Source organism: Sipha flava, unplaced genomic scaffold (assembly GCF_003268045.1).
Source record: "Sipha flava isolate LNK unplaced genomic scaffold, YSA_version1 36_pilon_pilon, whole genome shotgun sequence".
NCBI lineage: Eukaryota > Metazoa > Arthropoda > Insecta > Hemiptera > Aphididae > Sipha > Sipha flava.
The window spans coordinates 4,104,881-4,122,342 of record NW_020273076.1 but is presented as its reverse complement, the minus strand read 5'-3'; the positions used below and the strand labels follow the sequence as shown (position 1 = coordinate 4,122,342).

Sequence of the window (17,462 nt, the reverse complement as noted above, 5' to 3'; positions counted from 1 at the left end):
ATTCAATAAAATCAATGAATCAATGTATTTTGAAAAAAAATACTGTGAAAATACTATGCAATAAAAAAAATAAGTTTATTTAAGTATTAATAACTAATATTCATCAAATAGAATTATATCAGTAAACAAAAAAACTATGTTTCCAGTACTTAGAGAAAATTAGGAATATCATACATTTTAATATGATTATATGATAGTTGTATATTATTTATATTCAAATATAACCTTACTTTTTTACATACATTTTATTATTGTTAATAATAAGTATTACATATTTGAGGCAATATTTATTAATATACATGAGATTCAGCAAAATATCTTATAATTAAAAATTTGAAAAAATATGATACATAATTTATTAGATATCGTTTTAAAATATATTGTATCATATCAAATACATAACTGAAGTAAATTTAATTATTTTTATAATTTATATATTTAGGCCATTATACCTGTTTTCTTTCTTATACAAAATAAGATGCCAACTGTGCCATTTTATCTTTAGGAGGTTTTGGTTTACCTTTACCCTTATGCTTAGCTTTTCCACGTCCCTGGCGACTGTTAAATACTGGCTTAGACGCTTGAGCTCTAAATTTTTCTACTAAATATCCAAACTCATCACAGCAAAATAAACAACCAGTCATCTCAATAAGATCACGAGGAAGTCGAGTACGTTCCTAAAAAATTAATTTATAATTCAAATTAAGTTATTAAAATATAAATCTCAAAAAAATAATAATCCCAAACAGATTTATTAATTTTAAATACCTCTTTATACTCAATTTTTAATAACTGTGCTCCACAATCACATTCTTTATTTTCTTCGACAGTAATTTTGTGAGCATCCTCAAATAAATGGAATATTACATCACATTTGTTACAACCAACTTTCCATTTAGGCCCAGATGAAGGATCTAATACTAATACTCCACTATCACACTGCAAACAACTAGCAATGCCATTTACATAGAATCCTTGTGGACAAGTAGGATGAAGACATAGATTACAGCCACTATGTTTTTTCATGTCTCTAAATGCAGGCTGATTATAACAATATGGACATAATGGATAACTTCGTCCTTTATTGCCTGTAGACCATGTAACCAATTCAAAGTCATCTAATGGACATTTTAGTTCCTGGAAATTGCATAAAATTGTATTACATTTGTATATAAAATAATTGCATAGCTTAACACTACAATTAAGAATAATGTATTCTCAATGAGGTAGATTTTATATCTATCGCCAATTTTCAGTTCTTCCCATCACTTTGCTTATCTTCCTTAACTACAGTATAAATAATTATTTATTATGATAAATGAATCATTACTGCCATAATTATTCTATTAAATCATTTTATTTAGTGACTTCTTAATTTTTAAAATGGCAGTATAAAGACCAAAACAATATAAAATATAAAATCTCTAATATATTAACATTTATTTACTTTATAAATTCTTATATTTCCATTTTGGGGCAAGTTGTATGTTTCATCACAATGTGAACAGTGCAAACGAGATGGTTTAGCTAAAATAAGTTTCATGTAACGTCGACACTTTCCACATCTGTAAAATAGAAAAAAATGAATATTAAAAATAAACAATGTATTAATAATATTTTTAAAGTATAGCAAATAGCTATTAAAAAATGTCATTATTATTATAAAAAGTGAATATAATATATTAACTAATAAACGAATGTAATAATAATAAGTTAATACATTTTGATGAAAATGAAATAAAATAATTATAGTTAAAATTTAAAAGTTATACCATTTAATTTAAGGATATTCTATAGTTATATTAAATTTAAATTATTTAATTTACTTTATGTGTATAACTAAAGTTTTAAATTATACAATAAAGAACTACAAAGAACTACTTTTAAATTGCTACAGTATTAACAGTATTAAATTAAAAGGCAATAAGTATAGAAATAATGAAAATTTATTATTTTAAAGTAGATAATAATATTACAAGTATAAGCTATTTAATTTTTAATGTGCTATCTGTAATTTGTATGAATGAAATTCTACATTTAATTTATAATTTTTTATTTTTTGCATTTAAAAAATATTAAAATTAGTTTAAGAAAAGTGGCTATTTCCAAAACTTGACAATTTTATGGATGTAGTATAATATTAGAATAGTTACATTTACCTAGAAAGTGCTTTTCCTGAAGCGGCTAATGTAGTAAATGAAACTTCAAACAGAGAATCCATAGCTTCAATAGACTTTACAAAATACAAATATTTTTGACGAAAAGCTTCAATAGTTTGTCTAAGAACACGATCATAATTAGCTTCACCTTTGGCTATTAGATTCAACTGATCTTCAATGGTAGATCGCATTGTTGGCTCTACCAATTGTTTATCAATCTAAATAAAAATAAAACATAAAATAGTTAAATATACATCAAAAATTATAAGTATATATTGTAAATAGTCAATTATTTTAATAATTTAAACTTTAAATATTATGAAAATTGTAATGTCTCACTAGTTCAATCGTTTAAAATTATTCTGATATATTAATGTATTAAAGTTTTTACAGAAAAAATTAATATATTTTGTATGCTAACCTTTTGATATCCATGTACTAAGACAATACCCAAATTAGTGGGAACTAGTCTTCGACCAGAAGCAACAGTAACATAATTACGCTGTGATATGTTATTAATATGAACAGGAATAGATGCATCAGTCCCAATTCCATGTTTTTCCATCATTGATATTAGTTCTGATTCTGTAAGATAACCTGGAGGACTAGTCATATGATCGGTAAGTCTAGCCTATATAAAAAAGATCATTAAAATTGTATACCAACATTTTTAACTTTATTTTATTTTAATGATTTTCTTACATCTTTAATATTAAGTTTTTCATCCCTTTCAAAATTTACTGCCAATTCATTTTTAGGCAATGCTTTCCATGGAGTAATGGCAGTAAATCCAGCATCAATTAATGTTCGCCAGTTATATGTGAAAGTTTCAGAACCAATTTTAAAAGTTACTGTTTTAGAGTAAAACCTACAATCTTTTGATATAGTAGCAACAAAATGTCGAACAATGAAATCGTAAAGTTTCCATGAATCTCCATCTAATTCATTACGAGATGCTAACATGGTAGGAGTTATAGGTGGGTGATCACCACAATCTTTACCATTTCTTGGTCTGGTTAAACCATTATTTAGTACTTGACGAATTTCTTGACCCCATTCAGAACTTTTCTGAAGAGTTCTCATTACACCGCTATAATAAATATTGCATAACAAAATAAATCAATTATCTTAAATTGTTTAAAAAAAATTTAAAAGTACATTTATATTTTAATAATACATATTCTTACAGCAAATCAAAATTATCCGAGTAATGAGAAGTTTCTGTTCTTGGATAGCTTATATATCCTTGGGTATAAAGCCGCTCAGCTAATTGCATTGCATGATGGGGACCCATTCCCAATCCAGTACTGGCGGCTCGCATAAGCTCAACAGAATTCAAAGCCAAAGGACGTTGAGTGGATTTTTCTTGTTGGGATATAGAGACAACACTAAAATATAGTGATATTTAATAATTTTGTTATAAAATTAATAAAATGTATTCATACATTGCAACTTGATGTTTTTTTAATGCTTGAAGTAAGCTATTAGAAGTATCACGTTCAAAACAACGACCCTTTTCCCAATGAAGAACTACATCTTGTCCATCTTTTGATTGAATAGTAACCTAGTAAAACATTTAACATACATTTTTATATCTTCTTTTAATAATAAATATTTAATCTTTATTCACTTGAATAACCCAATATGGTTCAGGCTTAAATCTTCGAATTTCATCATGCCGTTGAACACAAAAGCCTAATGTTGGTGTTTGACATGGACCGTAAGATATTAAAGAAGAATCTAGATCTCCATACTTTCCCTAAATTAAGTGAGAAAATGTAAATAATAAAAATATTAACAATGCTTTGTAATTAATGATTCTAAATTAAAAACTTCATTTTTCCCAAAGAATTCTTCAAAGATATGAAATATAATCAGTTTTAACTCTAAAGTATAATCTTTGTTAGATTTATTATTTACTAGTTTTTAATAAAGTAAAAATATTAATCAAAATAGAAAGCACAAAATGCTACACTCAAAATATTAAATACATTTTAAAATTACTTGGAAGTATTTAGTTTGAAAACGAGTAAATGAACAACCAATACGTAGATCAAGTTCTTGTCTGGCATCAACACTCATGGCTTCATTGCGATTAGGAAAATCTAATCTTTCCATAGCTGCTTTAATATCTTTAGCTGTAATAGCAGAAAATTTTGCTCTCCAAATTCTCTATAAATAATTATATCATTTTTAAACTTTTTGTAAAAATTATACAAACATTGAAATAACCATTTTTTAAACGTATACTTACATTTACTTCACCAGAACGTTTCATAGAACTTTTAACAGCATCAATGACTTCAAAACATATATTCTCACCTTCTTTATCACAATCTAACCATAATACTAAATAATCCACGCCACGTGCTTCACATGCTAACATAGCTGGAATACGCAACTTAGGAGATGCTTCTTTTTTTTCAGTTGGACAAGAGAAAAGCTCTTCCTATTGATAAATTGTTAAATTTTATTGGTTTTGATTTTATAATTATATCAAAGAATTATATATATTACTGGATCAACTTTATCCCAATTATTGAATTTACTGTTGAAGTCTAAAGTCATAACATGACCACAAACAGAAGTCATTTTAAAGATCACTGATTCTCCAAAAAGTGTTCCAGACCACTCATGCACAGGACAAGCAGAATTCATACCTGTATGGGACAACATTTATAATTTGATTCATATAACAAAGAATTTACGTAAAATTAACTATAAAACTAATTACAATTAAAATTTATGGATTAATTATAAATTATTATTATATAAATCATAAATAACGTTAACAGAATTAAATTTTAATATTGTTATTTTTAATCAATTATTTTTTAGCTTTAACTGATACAAAGAATTCGGGTAAACTAATAAGAATAAGGTAAATATATTCAAATTTGATAACAAATCATTGCAATCAAAAATTAATTTTTAGTTGGGTTTTATATTCAATCAATGTTCAAAATACTTTTTGGGTTAAATTTTAATTCCAATAATATAGCTACAACAAATTTATGAATTGCCTTTAATTTTATTAAAGTAAAATAAAATTAATGAAAAACAAAAATTCTTTTGTCTTGCCCATAGTTTTATACTTTATTCAAACTATATTAGCAATATTATAATTAAAGCAATTAAGAAGAAAACTGTTTAATTAAGTTGATAAATTTGTTATAATGAGCATTTTATTTTAAATATTACATTGTAATATATTATTCTATCCAATAGCACATTTCATTTATATTAATATATCTGTATTTATAAAAACATTAGCATTATGAAGAAAAAAATTTTTAATGACAACTCAATTTTTAAAAACTAATGTGTAATGGGCACAATGTGTTAAATTGTTTTGCGCAAAATTATAATACAATTGAATGAATATAAAATAATGTCCTATTATTTTATGTTAATCATAAGCTAAATTTATGAATATTTAATTTATATTAAAATTACTTTTTCTTGAATTACTACGCCCATTGCTCAGTATATTTGCTAATGATGCAGCCAAAGATGGCTTTTCTGCTACCATTAAAACAGTTTTCATGGTTGCAAGACAATTTGTTTCTATATCACCGATAATAGAATGAAATTTCCATCTGCTAGGATAACATTATATATGCCACAAATAATAAAATTGCACATAGACGGAGATAGAAATAGCTACAACAACTAATGGTATACACTCGAATCAACTGCACATAGATAATATCAAATTATTTAAAGTGATTGTAGTGCAATTCATTTTTGAATTAATTTTTTAGTATAAAGATGTTTTCTTAATTTTGAATTCTACATTGTTTAACTCTAAAACAACCAAAACCAAATAAATTGATAAAAAAAATGTAATCAATGCACATGTTTGACACATTGCAGTTACACCAACAGTCCGAATTGTACCGATGATAATACAAATTCATAAGAATGATTTCTCAATCAAGGGATTTAATATACAAAAAATTTTTTTAATAAAATCAGTAATAATAAACACATCAACACTAATCAAGAATCAAAATGAAACATCGACACTTTTTTTTTTCAAAAGTATAATACATTCTAAATCGATGTAAACGATTGATTCATGACTACATTTTTTGCCAAGTTAATGAATGACGTATTAAAACAGTTTAAATATCCATACAATGGTAAAATACTAAATTAAATCTCAGATCTCTGTAAAGGTGTGGAAATATCAAGTGAAGTGCTAATTTACATCTTGCCAACTCATAAACAATGACTACTTGGTATTTTAAAACGAAAAATATTTACATAAAATATTTTTCAATTATATTCAAAAAGTTTATGTATAGCAATGAAAATAGTTAATTTAGAAAAATGGAAAATAATGGAGAATTAATCTCTTAATATTTCCGTTTAACTTTTATTTTAAAAATTAAATATATTTTTATAAATTTATCGTATAATAATTCCTTTGGTTATTTAAAACGTCAATTATTTATGAAATCAAGCTTTGTATATTTGTTTCATGACGTATTATTGAACATTGAACAGCATTATTCAATTACAGCTAATACACAGTTGTTTTTTGATAATTTTAAAAATTAAAGACAAATAATAAGAATTCAAGAAACTTACTATTCAAGTACTTGAAGTTATTTCAGTTTTTTCTTGTTGCATAACTGTACATCCCGGCCAATTTCGTAATTTCAAAATAATATATCTAATGTATTTACTGTCATAATAATTATATTATTACATTCCCTCACGTTATTAAAATCACATAGTATATATGATTTGTATAAATTTATATGTCTATAAATCCCACTGTTTGGCTTCACCCTTATTCGCTTGTTATAGAATTAAGTCACTCGATTGAATCTTTTGAATTGAAAGAAATAATCATATCCAAAAAAACATTTTCAACTAAACTATGTGGTTTTATATAATATGAATTACTAATTACTCTAGTAAATTTTAAAGAGCGCAGTTCCATGTTAACAACTAGGAAAGTACTAAACGGTTCTTTAAGTCCCCCAACTTTGCCCTTTGGGGTTTTACAGTATTGATACAAACTTTTATTTAGATAATTTTCTCGGGAAATTTATAAAAAAAAACTATAGCACTCAAATGTTTAAGTTTCGTTAAAAGTTTTTTTATTATATTATTTATATTTTTAATATTGACTATCAAAAATTAACTTGATTGGGATTTCAAATTATTAACTGCCAACAAGCTCCCATAAATTGAATTCAACTTTGATAAACGTCAAACTCTAGTGTTCACATCTATCAACTGATAATTTCTGTGCCAAATATTAAGTGGTGTCCTATACCCAAGGTTGAATTAAGCACCTATAGTGCTCCGGGGCTGAAATTTTATTTAGGCCCTTTTGATAAAACATGGTTTACAAAGATGCTCGCTACGCTCGCAAAATGATATATTTTTTTAACAATTTCACAAATTTTCAATTGCATTATAAAATTATAAAATTAATAAGTATATACAATTTATATCTATAAAACTACTAATTTTAGTATGATATAAAGTGTGTATCGGCTTAAAAATGTTTGGGCCCCTTTCACTTGGGTACTTGAGAGAGCCCCGGGGCTACCACCCCCGCTAAACCCCACTCCCTTAATCCAACCTTACCTACACCAATTGTTGTATGAGTATAAAATACATTTATATACTAACGTTATTTTTAAATGAATTAAATTTTTTATTTAAAATTGTTACTACATCAAAATTACGATGTAAATTTAAAAACTTAATAATTTATAAGTGTTAAATGATAGCATAAAAAAATGAATTTAACTAAAGCCATTTTATGTTAATTCACAACATACTGCCACGACTCAAAACAATCCAAATCCATTATATTTTCAACATTTTTTTCACGTTCCATTCATTCACTCTAAAAATCCATTTGTTAAAAATTTTCCTTTATCTAAAAAAAAAACTATAAATGATATGAATATAGTCCTTACTCTGTTTTCATTTTTACTTAATGTGTTATCTATATATAGTCTATACTTTATTATCAATAGTGTACATATAAAATATATTTACAAATTATAACTATATTTTATTGCTTTATTATGTTATTATTACATTTCTAAACAAATAAAATAATAGAGCAGTATATGCATGAATAAAAAATGTATCACTTGTGGAGGTTTCGTTTGATTTGTTTTTTATTCGAAACTTTAAACAAATATCTATAATTAATGATGTTATTTAAAAACTCCAAGAATAACATTGGATCGATTTTTAAGGAAACCCAGTTTTTTTTTTTGTATTCACTGTCACATATTTTCATCTAACATATAACTATTGACTAAAGGAAAACGAAATGCATTTACTGTAAAATATGAGATACTTGTTCATTTTTAAATCCATTTAGGTCACTTGTTTCTAATGAAAAATTATTAAATTATTATATCCACTGGTGAACTCTGACTTTTGTATATTATATCTATATATGATTACTATAAATAATTTAAATTAACTGTCTATCTTATTAAAATAATATCAAAGTCATACATTTGAATTTGACATAGCGAACTAATAATTCAAAAAGTGGAACAAAAATTGTTTTAGTGGCTATTAAAACTCTTATATTATAGAGAGTATTAAATGCATCAAAATAATAATAAGAGATAAGTGTAGCTAATTAAAAACCAACTGTATAAATATTCTATTAAAATACGAGTAACTATACTAGTTTTTATAAATACATTTATTTATTTATTTTATTTTTTTCTATGAATAATTTGTCATATCTAATTAATAATTGTATCTATTTAGTATCTAACTGCTCGGCATGTGATTCATCCAAAATTATTTTAACGATTACAAAATTAATTAATTTGTACTGACATTCAACAATAATATGATTAAAGTTAGTTAAATAAAATACACCTATTTTAAAACAAATAGGCATTTATATATAATTTATGAACTTTGATTAATTACTTATGTAATTATGACTGCATTATAATAAACTAATATAAATAACAGAATAACAAACATTAATATACTTAAACGTTATCAAAATATATAGTTAAAAATAATTAGTAAGTAAATAAAAGCATTTCGTCAGATTCAAAATAATCAAGTATTAGTAAATAACTAGTCATACAATTTATGATTATTGATTATTTAATAATGTACATTGTACAATAACACAAATATAGGCCTTTTAGGAAATTATTTTTAAACAAGAGCAATACTCTTTGATACAGTGGCGGCTTTTAGGGGGGGGGAGAGGTAGTGCTCCCCTCTGAATTTTTTTTTTGTGTCAACGATTATGTTATAAATATCATATTATTTTCACAATATAATATATACAAACTTTTTTTTTAAAATTATTTATTGATTTCTTTTTTTTTTTATATCAGCATGAACTTTGAATTAATAACAATGGAACAATATGCTTTATTTTTAGTTAAAATTTCACTAAAATATGCTTTATACAATAACACAGTCTGGACTGTTGTTTAATGAGCCTAACAATTTGTAATATTACATTTTTTTTTCAAGTTAGATGCATATTTTTTTTGATTTTTCGTGCTATTTATAGCACATATTTTAGAGTTTTTAAGTGCATATTTAAGAGCTAAAAAAGTAACATTTTTAGTGCTACAACTTCCGAGCCCTGATTATCAGGATTCAAAATACTTGAAATTCCTAACCGTTCAATTCGGTGAGAAGCTGTTATAATATCTCCTTCAACTGAAAATAATTTTCCAAAATACCCGCTTTATCTAATTTCTCATAATCCATTCAATATTTCTGTACATATATTACTTCATTCGATTCAATTTTTCCCTATTAAGTATTTATTCTTCAAACATGGACACATAATATATTTTCATTTCCTACTTTCATTTTTATAATACTTGATCACACGTTAAAATATGTTTATAATGATGAACCATCGTCCATGATACATAATATTTATATCATCATACCATACATTATGAAGCCTCTTTTTCCTTTTGTAATAATTATGAAATCACTAAATAAAGGTCAATTATAATTATTATCTCTAATCACTGTACGCTCATCTTATACTGTTTATCATTTTCTCATAATTGCGTTTAATTATAACAGAGGCGGAAATACGTACGATTGAAGGCGGGTTACCGCGGGCTTCATCGTTAAAGAGGCGTCGCAGTAAAATTGTGTACTGTTTAAAAACATTTCAGTCGAAATAAATAAAATCATGGAATGATGAAATAATAAAAAATGTACTGATTAGTGATTACTGAACTCAAATACGGATCATCCGATGTCAACGCGATGTGTTCAGACTACTATTAATTATACTTTATAGTCACTTTCAAAATACTTTTCCAAAATTGTTGAATTACTTTAATATAAATAATAGTGTATCCAAGAAGAAAAAACGTCTAATATTTTCAAAAATGTGCTTCAATATTATTTATATTTCTTAATTACCTACTTGAATTTATCAAGATTTTCTTAATATCTTCAAAAATCCTAATTTAATAGTTCAATGAAATATACTTACTCAATTCGATATATATTGACGCGGTCCCGCTGTGGTGCGGGTACAACAAGTACACCACTATCGCGGAGCCGCGCCCGCTTTCTACCCAGCCTCAACCCGGGCAACGACAACACCGTTTCCAATATTACCCACCTACCTCGGAAAACCGGGCAGAGGTGGGAAAAGTTATCGGAACCGGTGGCAACGTACCGACCGGTCGCCTCAAGTGACCAACCCTTTTGCTCGTGACTGTCGTGGAAGCACATTGTCGACGTACATTTTTCTCGCGTTACTCCACCGCAGTCACCGAGGACCACATCCGTACTTGTTTTTTTGTTGACATTGTTTTCACAATAAACTCGTAAAAAAACAAAAAGCATATTCTGTTCGGTTTCGTGGTTTCTTTTTTTTTTTTCCTTGTTTTTTTTTCTATTTAAAAAAAACACGATCAATTTCACTCCACTGTGACCGGCCACCTCACCGAGGGAAAACCTATCGTCCGCCGAGGCCGTGTCAATATTCATCATTATTTAATATATTTAAATAGTCTAGTGACTAATCTATTATTTAAGTTAAAAAATACAGGGCGAGATACCATGGTGTATGATGTTTACTGATAATATAGTTTTGGTTGGAGATAATGTGGAAGATGTTAATAATAGAGGTTACCGTTTGAAGGAAAGTTATTGAGAATTAGTAAAAATAAAACATAATATACTTAGTATGAGTCAAGAAGTATGACTGAAGAAAGCAGTGGCGTGCGCAGGAGTTTGGTATGGGGGTTATGTCATAAATAAAAATGTATTGCCTATTTACAATCATTATTCTTTATTATTATACAAAAAAAGAAAATGCAATGAAGGCGGAAATTCATACTTCTGGTTTTTACATTAAAATCATCAATTATTTGTTCTGTAGATAATGGAATATCTCGGTGTATGTTCATTATCGTCAATCCATTTAACCGTGACTGCCCGGTCGTATTTCTTAAATGCGTTTTTAAACGTTTAAGACTAAAAAAAAAAAGCCCATGGGGGATATATCCCCCATCATCCCCCCTGCGTACGCTACTGGAAGAAATATCCAAGAAGTTGAGGAGATGAGGATATTAATGATAATAAACGGTGATGTGATAGGTTAAGTCGAGAGCTTTAAATATTTGGTATCATTTGTACAAAAGGATAGGGGCTTTGGCATGGATGTAAAATATAGGATTAATTGTGGTTGAATGAAATGGAGAGAAGCGTCGGGCGTTTTATGTGATAAGAGAATTCCAATTAGCTGAAAGGTTAGTTGTGGTTGAATGAAATGGAGAGAAGCGTCGGGCGTTTTATGTGATAAGAGAATTCCAATTAGCTGAAAGGTAAGTTTTAAGGAATTTAGTAGGACCAACTATGCTATATGGTTTGGAGTATTGGGCGGTTGACAGGATAATAGAACAGAGTATGAATGTTGTGGAAATGAGAATATTGAACGAATATGGAAGAGGTATACATAGAATTGGTACAGCTTTGATAGTAGACAACAAAGAAGAACGGATCTATAATTTAAAATATTCTCAACAATCCATATTACTCAAGGATTACGATAAAAATCTTTTAAGTTTTCTAGTTACACCGAGAAGCAGTGGCGCAACCAGGGGGGTGGACTCCGGGTCTGGACCCCCCCCCCCCCCCTTGGTACGTATAATAGTACATTAATATCATATTCTAGATATATATATTATAATTTTTTATTATTTGTATATTAGTTTATTTTGTCAGACCCCCCCCCATGAAAAATTCCTGATTGCGCTACTGCCGAGAAGTAAGACTTATCAACTTAATGTTAATATTTGATTGTACTCTGATCAAATATAAAAGATAAGCTTTATCTATGTTATGCAACGAGAAAGACAATATTTGAGCTCGGTAATTATTTTAGTTTAAAATTAGAATTGTGCGTCAGACTTTGAAATCTACTCGTAAAAAACATAAGAGTTTATTTTTCTGTTTATTTTGCGTGTTAGCAAAACATTTACTTTATCACTACCTACTTGAGAAATTATACCTAATTATTTAAGATTATTTTTTTATTATTATTGTTCAATTGAAGACTTTATGAAAAAATGCAATTCATTTAAATAATTGTATTTGAGTTCTCTAAACTTCTAAACTAGATAATCAAATGAATAGGTACTTTTCTAACCTACTTTCCTACTTACTTCATAAATTACAATACTGATATTTGTGACACAATTATAAACAAGCCATCTCTATTAAATAGATCTATTTATTATTACTATTATTATTATTGCTTTTCTCCAAAAAATAATTATAGCTAGACAATTATGTGTTTTTTGTAAAAATATAGTAATTAAAAATTATTTGTGTTGCATGGTAATAAATGAGATATCTTACAATATATTTAAATAAATTCAAATAATTTAGATGTGGAACCCCGCATTGAGGATTAAATTAATAATGGGTGAGATGTCAGAAGGAGAACGAGAATTGAGAAGAAGGATTAGCCAAGACATTTTGCAAAATAATGAGTCGCGTAAAAGAGAAAGAAAATATAAAAAAAATTATGTGATTGAAGTTGCATACTGCTTCGTGCTCATGGAAAACGCAAAAGAAGATTATGGCCAAAGCAAAGTCAAGAAAAGAAGACAATAATTGTGGATTGAGGAATATCCAGATCCCGGGATAAAGAGATAGATCTGTACCAGATGTCAAAGTTAGGAGGAAGAGAAGTCAGTCTATGCTTTTTTTAGGGTTTTGAGAAGAATGGAAAGGAAATTAGTATTTTTAGCGGAGACGGAACGATTATCTTTTTGGTGGAAGTGACCAGAATATCAGTTGTTTAATTATCTTAGATGCGAATGTGGCTGGAACTCGGAGGTATTCGACGGCTTTATGGCATATTCTGATAAAGTATTCATATAAATAGTCTATTAGAATATATAATTTTTTTATAGGTAATAAGATAAGAACTCATACATATTATTAATAATTCTACATATTTTTGTTTAATATAATTTAAATGGCTCTTTGACAATTATTTAAATAGATACTTATAGATAATATGGTATGACTCTAAATAATGAATTTGATGCGTAGTTATTATCATTATTTATATAAGTATAATAAATTATACAATATAATTAAGATTCAAGAGATATTAGAGCTGTATTATTGATATATATGGCTAATAATAATTTTATATATTATGTAATATTATTAACGAATATTAGAACAACAACAGTTGTGTTGAGGAAAATGAAATCTGACTTGGTTTATATTACACTTGACACAGAAGAGATCCAATCAGTTGTAACAAAAATAATGGGAGCAAATACTAATCTCATGGCAACTTATAGGTAACTGTAAAATGCGCTGTTATGATTTTTTGTCGGTGATCGACACTCACTCAATTACATATATATTATCTACTTAATTTATGCGATAAAACCCTATTGGATGATTTAGGTATAGATGCATATGCACAATTTACAGACATTTTTTATAAGTTAAACAATAATGTATCTATTTTTTAAAACTACATTATTTATGAACTATTTATATTATAATCTATAGTTTTATATAATTAATAATGATTTATTATCGATTATCGCACAAACCGATAAATAATATTGTTATAATCAAATATAGAACATAATGTGACAAATATCATACTAAAGGGATTGGAAGCGATAATATTCTATCAGTTTATCATATTGCCAAAATATACATTTAGTGCATTGAACTTACCACCGACAGTGGCGTAAAAAAAAATTTGGGCCCCTAAAATATTGTTTAGGTAGGTATATTAGTTTAAACAATAAACTGGTATAGGTAAATCACTTATTTTAATTAAAATTTTGTTATGATATAATAAAAAAATAACAATATTTACACAATTAATACTTAATGTATAAATAACCAAATTTTGCTGAATTATTTAGTTTTGTTTTAGTTTAGTTTAGTTTAGTTTTGTTTTGTTTTGTTTCATACCAATAAACCTACGCCATATGAAAGAAAAAAAAACTGAATTATTTTACTTACATTTCTGCGATCTTTTAGCATTTTTTTGGGCAAACTTATCAATTAAAATGTCTAAACTGCGTATTTTCTCGTTTTTAATACTTAATACACTTAAATTTGATAAACACTTTAATGCTATATAAATTCTTACATAACTCATAATTAGTTTTAATTTAGAGAACAAATGTTCTGCTGTAGCTGATATTACTAGTATAGTCAGTGGCGCATTTAATACATACGCGCCTCTGGGCAAAATAATTTTTCCGCCCTTCTCCCTTGCCAAAAAAAAATATATATATATATATATAAATATATATAAATAAATTCAAAGTTAATCAATAAAAAAATTAATTTTATGAAACAAATTATAAATCAGTTGTTTTGCGATATTGTATTAGATAATTTTATAGTAATACATATCCTAATGTTAACCTAATTTTTTTTTTCAGTGAATATTCCTTTCTTAAAAATATATATATATAAATATTAAATTTATAAAACGGAATTTATATTTATTATATTCACAATGATTAACAATACATGATTTTTTATTAGATTAAATATATTATATTTATTATTAATTATATATAATAAAATAATCGATAGCTTATAATTTTTTTCTTGACCTTTGAGAAGAAAAATGTTCAATAATATCATTAAAATTAATAGTTTTTGTTAAATCAGCTTCAATGTTGAGGGGTTAATTAATGAAGACGATTTTCTCCTGTTGTTGATCTTAAATAAGTTTTGACCCTTTTTAATGTAGAAAATGATTTTTCCGTTGAACAATTACTTGAAGGTATACATACATGGTAGTATCCTTAGAGCAATATCAATATAAGGATATACTTCAACTAAACTATTCACTTTTATAAATGCTAATATACATTGAACACTTTTAGGTACAATTTTACTCCTTTTGTAAACTTCTTAAATGTGCCCTAAAGTGAATACCACGTTCTGTGTACTCGAGTCTTTATTATAAACATTGAACGAAAATATAATATTGAATAATAAATGTAATATACCTATTTTACTATTTTACTATTACCTAGGTGACTAGGTATAATACCTATAATTTTTTTAATTTCTTATTAAATGCTCAACAATATTTTTCTAAAATACTAAACAATACCGAAAAAGGTGTGAAAATTAAAAAAATCATAAACATATCAATAATAATAGTTAGAATATTTTGCCGCTCCCAAAAATTTGCTGCCCGGGGCATTTGCTCCTTTCGTCCCCCCTTAAATGCGCCACTGGGTAGAGTAAGAAATAATTTTAAAACGATGGCTACTTCCGGAACACTTGGTAACATGCAATTATTTTGAACAATTAATAATTCAGCTAATTCTTTGACGCTAGAAACTTCTTTTATATTTTTACATAGCACCCTTCTGAATAAAATATTTGGTGTACAAATGATATAGACAAATCATTTGAATACTATTCCACTATAATTTTAGCGAAATGGGTCAGTTCTTCTGAGTATAGTGCTAAATTTTTGGGAAAAATAAATTTAAACATATTCACAATATTATTCATACCTATAAAACGTGTACGTAGTTGTGAAATTGTAATGTCTGTATTTGTGGAAAATACATTGATTTTGAAATTATTTTCGGGATCAGTTAATTTTTGGTCAGTACAAAGTTCGTCAAAAAAATTGTTTGATCGTCTGTTCCTTTTTTCGAAAACGATGTATTTATGCCATATTTTTCTGCAATCGTGATTGCCTCAAATTTTATTTTTATTAAATTTATATTTAAAAGAAGATCCCACCTTTTTATACTTGAACTAAAAAATGTATACAATTTTTGTATATTATCAAAAAATATTTGAACCGGTTGAACACAAATTGCATCTTTCAGTAGGTACTAAATTTAAATTGTGAGCGGCACAATGAACTTAAACAACATTCGGTTCTCTTTCATAAATTTGTTTTGCAAGCCATTGTATATGCCACTCATTACGCTTGTCCCGTCATATTCTTTACCTCTATATTTATTTATTTGTATACTGTTTACTTAAAGACTTAATTATTGCATCTTATATTTCTTTAACGCTCTGGTCTGAACATATTTCGTATAATAGATTATTATAAACAGAGATTAACTCTAATTTAATTTGAAAAAAAGCAATTATTCAACTTTTTTTTCATGGGAATTAAATCTACTTTAACCAAAGGCCCCAAATTACCGTGCCCCCTTCCTCAATGTGGGGCCTGTGGGCCCCCAGTTACGCCACTGTCTACCAATCGTTTTAACGATGCAATACGAATATTGAATACAGTTTTTAATTCGTCAATGAGTTTAATTGAAATTTATTTTCTCACATAATTATTTATTTTTGTAACAAAAATTCAATGTGTCAATTTCTAAATCAAAATTTTTTTTCATTCGATTCGGGTGAAATTTAAAAATGGTAAATTCAAATTATTATATTTATATATCTTCATAAAATTGTGTAATTATTTTTGTTATATATTTTATTGCTCGGTTATAAAAATATATTTGTTCTATATTTGTTTTATACTTATAACAATTCATGATTTTTGATTTTAATCAAATACCTTCTGCAGATAATTTTTTATTTAAAGCGTCTATTAAATTTTTCATTATTTATAGCAAAAAAAAAAAAAAAATCCAATATTACAAATGCTGTTACACCAAATAACACCATCGATGACTAAAATTTAGAATATTTTTCAAATTTATAAATATTAAATATTTTTTATTATTAAGGAAGGTTGCACTGTACACAGCATGTCCTTCTAGTGACCTACACCCGAGCTCCTCATAA

The 17,462-nt window shown here is 26.6% G+C and overlaps 1 protein-coding gene across 1 annotated transcript; it reads right to left on the bottom strand.

Moving 5' to 3' along the window:
* Positions 1 to 368: 368 nt before the first annotated feature.
* LOC112688022 (DNA topoisomerase 3-beta-1) lies at positions 369 to 5,982 on the bottom strand. The gene is made up of 13 exons (XM_025561030.1): positions 5,616 to 5,982; positions 4,677 to 4,819; positions 4,414 to 4,608; positions 4,164 to 4,331; positions 3,790 to 3,918; positions 3,605 to 3,723; positions 3,347 to 3,547; positions 2,862 to 3,249; positions 2,581 to 2,790; positions 2,160 to 2,377; positions 1,448 to 1,565; positions 769 to 1,137; positions 369 to 677 (listed from the first exon to the last, which is right to left on the bottom strand). Exons 1-13 carry the CDS (start codon positions 5,704 to 5,706, stop codon positions 465 to 467), a joined length of 2,562 nt encoding a protein of 853 aa, XP_025416815.1. The 5' UTR covers positions 5,707 to 5,982; the 3' UTR covers positions 369 to 464.
* Between the last annotated feature and the right edge of the window lie 11,480 nt (positions 5,983 to 17,462).

What these genes read in the sequence shown, in the direction of transcription:
- LOC112688022 (XM_025561030.1), bottom strand. Translation starts at nt 5,706, where the DNA reads ATGAAAACTGTTTTAATGGTAGCAGAAAAGCCATCTTTGGCTGCATCA. An exon ending in ATTGGGATAAAGTTGATCCA is followed by an intron (nt 4,609 to 4,676) that starts GTAATATATATA and finishes ATTTATCAATAG; the next exon opens with GAAGAGCTTTTCTCTTGTCC. An exon ending in TTCAAACTAAATACTTCCAA is followed by an intron (nt 3,919 to 4,163) that starts GTAATTTTAAAA and finishes CACTTAATTTAG; the next exon opens with GGAAAGTATGGAGATCTAGA.